Raw genomic sequence first — 10,561 nt, forward strand, 5'->3', positions numbered from 1 at the left:
GTGGGTTGTGTGGATGGCTAGTCAGGGCTACATAGTCAGATCTTGTCTCAACAAAACAAAAACAATGTCCCCTCAAACAAGAAAATAAACTGCGATGTTACTTGGAATGGAGCATATGCTATGATCACTAAGGGCTTAAAATCTCCCAGGGGCCAGAATTGAACATACCATAAGGGCTAAATTATACCAGATAAATCAGTAGTTGTTTTTTGAACATCTTTTTATCCCATGAAAGGTTAAATGAGGCATTTTGTGAAAGCAGATAGCTCATAGGAGAGTCTTGTAGCATTTTATTTCTCCTTCCACACAGTCTGGTTTTTAGTCTCCGTCTTCTCTTGGTCCATTCCTTCCCTGACCAGAAAAATGAAGGATGCCTTTCAGTTTCTTTCCTTCAGGCATCCTTGGATGACTTTCTCCGGTGCACTCTCTGCCCAGAACCTATAACTAATTATCTTATGTTCCAGAATCCTAAAAGCAAACAAGGAAGAGTAGAGAGGAGATGACAACAGCATAGTTGGCTGTCCATATTGGCAGATTCCAGACTTGGATTCAAGCAACTGTGGGTTCTGAGTATGCATCTGGACTGCTCGTGTACAGGCAGTCTTGTCATTTTGTATAACAAACACACTATAATAACCATTTATAAAACATTTGCATTGTGTTAAGTGTTATAACCAATTTAGAGGTGATTAAAATTCATTAGAGGTTATGGGTAGGCGGTTAAGTGCAAATACTACATCAGTTCCCATGAAGGATTTCAACATTCTTTGATTGTTCAGAGGTGGGGTGGGTCCTGAAATCAGGGCTTTGTGGGTGCTAAAGTATGCATACATTTACATAATGCATATTAAGTACAGGGAAACATATACATATTATGTGTTACCTTCTAAATTCCTTGTAATTGATTAAAGCTTGTTGACAGTATAAAATATGATTTCCCTATTGCCTCATTCAGAAACAGATCTAAGAATTCTTGTGAAAGACTCTTATTTACAAGAATCAGAGCACAACCGAGGAAGACAACTGATGCGCAAGGTAATCCTACTTCTGCGATGCAGGCTATATTTTAAGATATGCTAGTTGTCAGGAAGTACATTTTAAAGTCATTGTCATTAGCGCCAACAGTGCTCATGTATGTGCTGCCTTCATTTTGGTACCACGCACCTCCCCACTCTTCAGGCTAGAGATGATAGACTTGGGTGAGTCCTGCTGACCCTATGGAGAAGTCCACTAGCCTTTTTGACACTGTGTGTAGATGTTAACTTTCCTATGTGAATAAGGTTTTCTTGCTCTCACATGGGCTTGGTGGGCGGAATTTTTCATTGCTCAAGAGACACCTACCACACAATCCTGAGATTGCTGCATTTTCAGAGATTTGCTGTTAAGTTTCAGCATCACTAGCCATCACTACCAATATGAAAATGTCCCTTGAAAGGAAGACTATTGTGGTGGATGGTTTTCTTTTTTTGTTTAGATTTTAGGCATGGGAGCAGTCACAGAGGAGCCCCTCCATCCTCTATTTCTTCTGTGAAAGTCCCCTTCCTTCATGTGTCAAATCTGCTGTCAAGAGTGTCATTTTTCTAAGGAAGGCATTTGATTTTAGCCTACCCGAGTTATGTAGGAAAGATCACAGACAAGATGACTTCAGTTAAAACATATTGAACATTTTTGCGTGATCTTCCTGTCTTACTGTGTACAAGCCACAAGATTAACATTTAAAAATAGCTTCATATCTCTGTGGTATTCTACCTCAGCTGTCAAATCTAACTCCAGATAAATAAATTAGCTGTTTGAATGGATGATTTATGACTCACGTTTTGCTTCTAAACAACAGTTTGGATGATGGTGTTGGATTTATCTGGCCAGTTACATGTTAGCAGACGACCCTGCTTCTTAATTAGACACTCATCCACACAAAATGTGTTTCTAGTGATCGATTCTGGAAAGGACTCTCATCAAATTCAAGTTTCACTAAGCTGTAGAGACTTCTAAATTGAGTCATAAAGGGTGGACAACTATTGGTAGGGTTTTACCTAAAATTTGGCTGAATATAGAGCATGGGCATTCGATTCTTAGTTGGCCAGCAAATCTCTGGTCAAGGCTGTCCATGAGCCTCAGTGGTCTGGTGTTGGTAGGGCAGGTATCCAGGAAGATAGGAATCCAGTAGGGTTTCTTTCATAATTTCAATGAAAGGTTTGCTTCTATTTAGAACTGTTGTCCGAAAACAGCTGGTTTACACATATGTTAAAGTTGTACATTGGCCTCCCAACATTCTTGAGGTGATTGCTGTCACACAACTTTACTCTCAAACGTGTTTTATGGGATCTGTTACTTCAGAATAAAGGCGATATGCATGGAGGCCATTATTTGTACTTTTTGATGTGAGAAAAATTCCTTTAAGGGAAGTGATACTAAATGTTTGGCCCTTCAGAAGTGCACGGTGTTGAGTACCATTGTGCTGGAAAGTTGTCTTGTACGCATGCTTTCTTCTCTAAGGTAAAGTCTCACTACTTGTCTCAGTGTAAAGAAGGAAAGGTTTTCGACTATGAATTGTCCATACCTAATTGTTTTCCTGTAGGATTTGACTTGGTGTAGTGGATAATTTACACATTATCCTTTGAAGCAATACTTTATTAATACTTATTTATTTCAATGATTTAGATTAAATGTTTATAGTACATCCCTTTAATAGTTATTTAAAACTATATTATTTTTGAAGAATTTTATTTTATATAACAATATTCATGTTAATATAATTAAGTAAAAGAAAAATGGAAACTATGTCAGCATTATTTATAAAATTAAAACTAAAACCAGAAGAACTTATGCAGAAAAATTATTCAAAAATTAGCCACAGCATCTTTTTAAATCCCAAATTTTCATACAAATATGACTTCATATGGATAAAACAAAAGCATAATTCAAAGAAGAGAAAAATTCATATGCTGGTGCCTGTAGAGACCAGAAAAAGGCATCAGACTCCTGGAGCTGTAGTTGTGAGCCACCTGACATGGTGGGTGTCAGGAACAGAATTCTGAAAGAGTAGCACTAGCTCTTCACCATTTGCTTAAGTCTGTTTGACCTGGTTTTTGTCTGCAGTACCCAAGTCACCATATAGTGCTTATTATTTGGGTGAAGGAGCTCAAGTCAAAGGGGACACTATGTGGGGCAATGGTGATTGGACGGTGGAACTGTGGAATCCTGGAGCACAGAGACATGTTGGCATCTCCTGGAGTATGAATGAGAGATGCTTTGACCCCTGCTGATCTCAGTGCAATGCTTCTGTTCAGATGAACTCTTTGGGTATTATGATAGCATGAAACAGTATGGATTACAAATTTCCTGTAAAATTACTGAAAAACTGAATTGCTGCATAGATTCTAGTTTTTACTGAGCAAGTTAATATTTTTCAGATTTATTATGAGTTTTGGAATGCAATCAACATTTACAGTAGCCTAGGAATTCCAAGTTGTAGAGGCAAATCATTTTTAGGTTACTCATACAGTAAATCTAATTTAACAATTATGAATTAAATGACTTAATATGTATGAAGTTTTATAAGAATGTCAGGAAATGCATGCACTACTACTGTTATTAATAACCAAGAAATAATAACATTTAATAAATTCTTTCCATTTATTATTAAGATACTATAGGCTAAACAAAGACCCAGATAAAGTCCTTAGAATACAGTTGAAATAAGTGTCTTACAATAGAGGTAGGATAAGACAGGTCTTGAAATCTTTTGATTGGCTGTTAAAGACACAGCTAATTGGTCTAATATAATTAAGTCTTTAGGGTATTGTTCTTGAAGTTCCAAAACTTTTGGAGCAATTTAAAATTATGACTTAAAAAACTTCAAAATTCCCCAAGAGCGAGAAGTCTTTAAATGACTTCATTGAGCCTTAAGACAATTCTTTGGAGAATTTCCTGGATCTTACACAGAGCAGTGTGAAATGTGCTGTATTCTCAGACGAAACTGCTCAATATTTAATGTTCACCATTTGAGTTGGAAGTAGCAACAGCAACTGTGTTCCTGTTGGAAACACATGCCCTAGAAAGGTTTGAAGTAATTTGGAAATGTCTTTTGTAAATTACCCTTTTCAATGTTTTCCAGGTAATTTGTCTTGTTGCATCACAGCCCCCCCCCCCCCCCAGTGGTAACTGCTTCTTTAGAAAGTCATCAGACTCATGGGCAACTTTGTAGAATAGAATGAAAGTCATGGGAAAATAGTCTACTGTATGTTGCAATCCGGGAGGTAAGCTGGTCCTCCCTCCAGAACATGCCAATCATTATCAACAAGCAAGTGTGTCTTAATGAACTGAGTTGATAGAAATCTCATGCTTTGGGGATGGGACATTTTTTATTAGGGAGACTGTTAAATTTTATTAGGGAGACTATTAAATCTAAGAGTACCATCTTCTTTTGTTCCAATGAAATCATTGCACTTTTGCCATTGGATTTGTTCTCTCGATCAGAATATAGAATGTTTACACATCTAAGAGAACCATCTCCTTTTGTTCCAATGAAATCGTTGCACATTTGCCATTGGATTTGTCCTCTTGATCAGAATGTGAAGTGAAGTGTTGTATTAATTTCAGTGAAGTGATTTACTTCACAGCAAAAAAAAAAAAAAATCAGTTTTGTTTGGTTCAGGTTGGAAACAGAGTGTCGTATCAACAACGAGTGGGCAGCATTTTGCCTTGGTTCCTGGTCTGGGTCATCTATCTGGGAAGGCTACTTAGGATGCTTGATTTTGCTCTTCAGTGCATCTTTCGGTTTTAGAGTGACAGGAGGAGAAATGGAACACTGAGTCAGTAACTGAAAGGAAAAATTGGACTCATTTTTACATGAGTGCTGGAGGAATGATATTAAATAGTTAAAATTTCCCCTTTGTTGTTGGCAAGGCATTTCTATGGCGGCTAGAGATGTACTGTTGTTTCTGGTCACGTCTTAGGCTGGATTTTAGATGAATGAACTGAAGTAGCTCTTAGTGAAAAATGTCAGCCTGTGAGCTTCATATTTTAAAATGTGGGATTATGTAATAATCTTTTTACTCTTCACAGTGGAGTAAATGGACCTTGGTAGACTGTATCTATCTCAACTCATAGATGTGATATAGGTTTATTACATTAAGAGGGAACAAGACCAATGATAGATAAAACTTTGAAGATGCTCTTTTAGTAGGGTGATATTAGGAAGTGTAAAATAACTCTGTAAGAATAAAATGTTGACTGAAAATGAAGGAAGGAAACCAAAACAATTCTTACCATATGCTGCAGGCTCTATATGCGTATTGTTTTGCTTATTTTCTCAAGAACCCGATAATAAGGCTATTAAAATTCCCATGCTATAGATGAGGACATTGAAACTAAGGAAAGAAAATTATCCAAAGTCACAGAGCTCAGAAACTGCCAAGTTAGCACTTAGATGCATGTTCTTTTATGTAGACAAAATCGACTTGACTTTACAATAACAAACTGAATGGTGGCAGTGGGTGGAAGAATGATTCTCACAGTGAGATTACTTTTAAGATATCATGTACTAGGGAATTAAGATTTGGGAGACTTTGTTTATAACACAGCTTCAAGAGCATCTGGGATTTAGATACAAAAGAAACAAGCACATTTAGCTTATAAGAGAATCTCAAAGTATAAAGGGTGAGATAAGGACAAAATATAAAAAAATACCTTAATTGTGGCCAGAAGCCATTAGAAGTAGTAAAAAGGTGATTAAAATGGGCTCAAAGATTCAATTCAGATCTTAAACTTGTGTAGTTTTGTGAATAAGGAGAAGCAGTCTGTTATAAACTGCTCATTTCCAGAAATTATTATTTTTTATCTCATGGATTAGTTGGAATACTGCTAAAGGAGTCTCTGTTAATGTTCAGAAATATCACTGGGTTCTCTCTCTCTCTCTGTGTTAACATCTGAGGGAGACAGGAGGGAGTAGTATGTCTCTAAAGGTTAAGAAGCAGAGCTGGTTGATGACATTCTGAGGAAGGACTTTGGTGGCACTAGTCACTGTTCCTAATTTTTGGGTGCTTGCAGTGTATGTCTTTCTGATGAATTACTCAGTGAGAAAGGAGAAAGGTAATGGAGCTTTCACTTGGTGGATGTCTCTGTCATCACAGGCTTTCATCTGGATCCCTTTAGAGTAGACCTGGGGATCAGTTAAAAGATGCTTTACAAAATGAGACAATAAACCAGAGACTAGAAAGCAATATATAGAAATCACATTTATGACAGACTTCTCATCAACATTCTCTTTCTCTCTCTCCCTTCCTCCCTCTCTGTCTATGTCTCTCTCTCTCTCACCCCTCCACATAACTGCCTATTCTAAATATATATATGTATGTGTGTGTGATATGTGTGTATATATGAAGAAATATGAAAACCTAACAGCAAAACATTTGAAATAGGCAAAAGACACAAACATTTTACTAAAAATGAATATAAACAGGGCAATAAAGAATAAGGAAAGATGTTCAACATCAGAACACCAGTGCTCATTGGGGAAATATAAGTAAAATCTTTAATGAGATATCTCTGTATACCAATTGAAATGAATTAGAAGACACAGCTGGCAATTCCTAATGTTGATAAAGATCAGAGCTCCTGAGACTCTTACACGCTGCTGCTTGGAAGATGCACACGATACAGCCTTTCTAGAACTGCTATACATTTGCTATGAGATTGTAATCCTAATAGTGGATCTCTACCTTAGAAACCTGGAACCTTAGCACACAAAACCCAAGGCTCAGATTTATATGGCTGCTTTATTCATTACTGCCCCCAAACAGAGACAGCTCAAATGCCCTTCCAAGGACAAATGGGTAGATAATTAGAACTTCCAGGCAACAAAAAGCTACCCAGCATTTACAGCTTGAGTGAATCTTAAAGGAATTTGGTAAACAACAGAAGCCCAACATAGTTTTATTTTATGAGATCCTGAGAAACTGAAACCTTAGGGACAGAAAACATATCCATGCTTGACAGGTTTTAGAAGAGGCTACTAAAAATGGAGTAGTATAGAAGGGGACAGGTTATGGATCTGTGACTCGGTCATGGTGGCAATTACATGCATCTATAAATGCTTTATCATTCGTAATTGAACATTAAAAGATTAAAAGGTCGATTGTTTTATATGACGTGCAAGTGTCTGTATGCATCTAAAATGAAAAGAATGATTCTATCTTTAGTGTCTCCCCCTGAGTCATTTTCATTTTGACATGATTTCCTATTATGAGGCTGCCATGAAATGGACCTGGTTTCGGGTAACTGGGCACTCTGTGCAGGCATATTCATTTCTGGTTTCGACCCTGCAGAGTCTTGCGCTTCTTTTGATAGTTTTATACATAGGGGTTACTGTTGAGCTCTTTGATGGAACGTAATCTGCTTTTTTTCAAATAATAAACCACATCTGTGATATAACAATTGTATATTACCTTTATGTTCACACACACAAAAGTCTTGATTAAACATGGGTCACAGGAAGAGAGTCTTGAGTTTGAGCCTAGGTTTTGACATATACTACTGTAGCTCTATTGACTTTAAAATGGCAATGTTCTAAAATTTAAGTGACACAGTTTATTAAAAACAAACTGCAGAGTCCTTAGCTCATCACTGATGACCAATGTGATAACTTATCTCTCACAGCCCTCTCCCCACATTGCTTCCTTTCTTTCTCCTTTCAGCCTTTCTATCATTTTTTGTCTAACACATTCTTTATTTCATTGAGTCTAGTGCAAATTTTTATACTTTTTTCATTGATATACTTGGATCTGCTTTAGCATAGAACATGACTTTTAATTTTTTTAATTCTTACAGGTAAAAGGAAGGCAATACAATGGAATGGGAAAACCGAACTCTTATGGAGGAATTTTTTCTGAAGGGGCTTTCTGGTTACCCAAGGCTTGAGCATCTCTTTTTCGTGCTCATCTTAATGATGTATGCAGTCATCCTTGTGGGCAATGGCACTCTTATTATCCTCAGTATTTTTGACTCCCACTTTCACACCCCTATGTACTTCTTCCTGGGAAATCTGTCCTTCTTAGACATCTGCTTCACGACCTCCTCTATTCCCTTCACCCTGGTACGCTTTCTCTCAGAAAGAAAGACCATTTCACTCTTCGGCTGCGCAGTGCAGATGTTTCTTGGTTTAGCCATGGGGACAACAGAGTGTGTGCTCCTGGGTATGATGGCTTTTGATCGCTATGTGGCCATCTGCAACCCTTTGAGGTACCCTATCATCATGAGCAAGAGTTCCTATGTGACCATGGCAACTGGGTCCTGGTTTTCAGGGGTTGCCAACTCTGCAGTACAAACGGCATTTGTGATGCGACTGCCTTTCTGTGGAAATGTCATCAATCATTTTCTCTGTGAAATTCTGGCTGTCATGAAGATGGCTTGTACTGACATCTCGGGCAACGAATTCCTCATGATTGTGGCCACAACTTTGTTCACTTTGATGCCGCTGCTCCTCATTGTCGTCTCGTACTCTTTAATCATTTCTAGCATTCTCAAAATTCGCTCAGCTGAGGGGAGAAGCAAAGCCTTTTCTACCTGCTCAGCCCACTTTACTGTGGTGATAATATTCTATGGAACCATCCTCTTCATGTACATGAAACCCAAGTCTAAAGACCCACTCAATGGGGATGACTTGGATGCTACAGACAAACTTATTTCCATGTTCTATGGGGTTGTGACTCCCTTGATGAACCCTTTAATCTACAGCCTCAGAAACAAAGACGTGAAGGAGGCCATAAAAAGTCTGAAGAGACGGTTTTTAGGCAAATGAATGGTCAACATGTTGGACACTGTGGGAGACTCAAGATTGGAATTTTAGTGGCTTTTCTTTCTCGCTTGTCCTTTACGCATTGTGTTAATGTTTTTATGCCAAGAGACAGCATTTCAAAATTGTTGCATGCTCACTGAGAATGGTCAAGGTCTGGAAAGAATAAGGAAAAAAAAACAAAGATAACATTGAGAAATAATTACTTTTTGACATTTTGGGCAGCATCTTCTTAATTCTGTATTTTTTTTACAATATTAGAACTGAGCATATATGGCATTTTTACAAACCTAACTTTATTTTACAAGCAATTGCTCTTCAAATCCTTCAACATAAATAGTCTGGGCTGTGAAAAATGTAAAACAGAAATGTCTGATAATACTTTATCAACCTTTGCCTCTCAGAGTTCTCTGTTGTGGTATATTAATCTCAAATTTTTTATAGTCACAAAATGTTATATCTTTTCACAGCTTTTAGGCTTTTTTTTTTCCTGCTGTGTTCTAAGGATGCTGAGAGTTAGAACTGTAAAGGAAGCAGATAAATAGGATTTATGGGTATGGTCCATACAATCAATGAGTGTTTTTAAAAAGTCATTTCTTTCAGCTTTATACATTAGCTTTAACATAACAAATGTACAAAACTGAAATATGGGTTTAAAATTAGCTTACTAAGGCCAGGAGATGGTCCAGTGGGTAAAAGCACTTGTCTCGCAGACCTGGCAACCTGAGTGTGATCCCCAGATCAACAAAAGATGGAAACAGAGATTATGCAAAATTGTACACCATGGTGTGGGTGACCTCTCATCATGCACATACACAAATAATTATCATGATAATTAGAAACTTAAAAATCGGCTTACTGGTTCACATATGAACATTTATATATTTCATTGGACATAGGGTAACAGCATTCCCATTTCTAAGAAGCCAGATTTCTTTTCGGCTCTGAGGAAAGGACAGTACTTTCCCAAGTCTTAGACGGCTAGGTAGGCTCTTTATTCTTAATAAGAATAGCAGAATTTATGACTTGTCTCTTGAAGTAGAGAATTTTGTGCCCTCCACAAGCCAAGGAAGCAGAGGCTTAAATGTTTTTAGGTAGGTGACAGCTTGTGCTTCCTTGACTTTACCCTCAAGTTTTGATTTTATTTGAAGAACACTTCTAATTTACCCCCCAAGACGAATAACAGAGTCTGTTCAGTAGTGTGCCATACTCTAGAACGTCTACTTTAGTAAATAAATTGTATCTTGATCGCTCAGTAAATTCAAGGACTTTGGGCAAAACATTTTTTAAGATAAACATTGGATAAATATAGAATCCTTGAGTGTACATATTCATTTAATATTTTTAAGTTTCCGTTTCAATTTTAGAGGAAGGGCCATGAAGTACTCATGGCTTACATTTAATTACTTCCAGATTCCATTATTGTTATTTATAGATTAAATCTGCTGGCAAGGACAGAGACTATCAAAGTATCAATTCCACAACCCAACACAGCAGGCTATATATAATAAACTTAGTTCCCATACATCAATCCCTAATATTCCATGCCCGTAAGAAGTCTACAAATTAGGTACTCTGTGTTTCACCACAGGCCATCCTTGATACCCAGGCATTAGCCAACCACTACATGGCTTAAATCCAGCTACTTCCATAAGCTTCCTGGGATGAGATATATAGCTTTTAAACATTACACTTAGACATTTAGATAGAAAATTATTTGAAAAAGAATACATTAAAGCACAATTTACCTTCAGAGTAGGAGACCAG

The 10,561-nt window shown here is 37.3% G+C and overlaps 1 protein-coding gene across 1 annotated transcript; it reads left to right on the plus strand.

The window, feature by feature from the left end:
- Positions 1-7,849: 7,849 nt before the first annotated feature.
- On the plus strand, positions 7,850-8,800 carry Or13c9 (olfactory receptor family 13 subfamily C member 9). The gene has a single exon (XM_075968054.1). The coding sequence runs from the start codon at positions 7,850-7,852 to the stop codon at positions 8,798-8,800; it is 951 nt and encodes a 316-aa protein (XP_075824169.1).
- Positions 8,801-10,561: the final 1,761 nt, after the last annotated feature.

This window comes from Microtus pennsylvanicus, chromosome 3 (genome assembly GCF_037038515.1).
Source record: "Microtus pennsylvanicus isolate mMicPen1 chromosome 3, mMicPen1.hap1, whole genome shotgun sequence".
NCBI lineage: Eukaryota > Metazoa > Chordata > Mammalia > Rodentia > Cricetidae > Microtus > Microtus pennsylvanicus.

Excerpts from the sequence above, each read along its gene's own strand:
- Or13c9 (XM_075968054.1), top strand. The coding sequence starts at position 7,850 with ATGGAATGGGAAAACCGAACTCTTATGGAGGAATTTTTTCTGAAGGGG.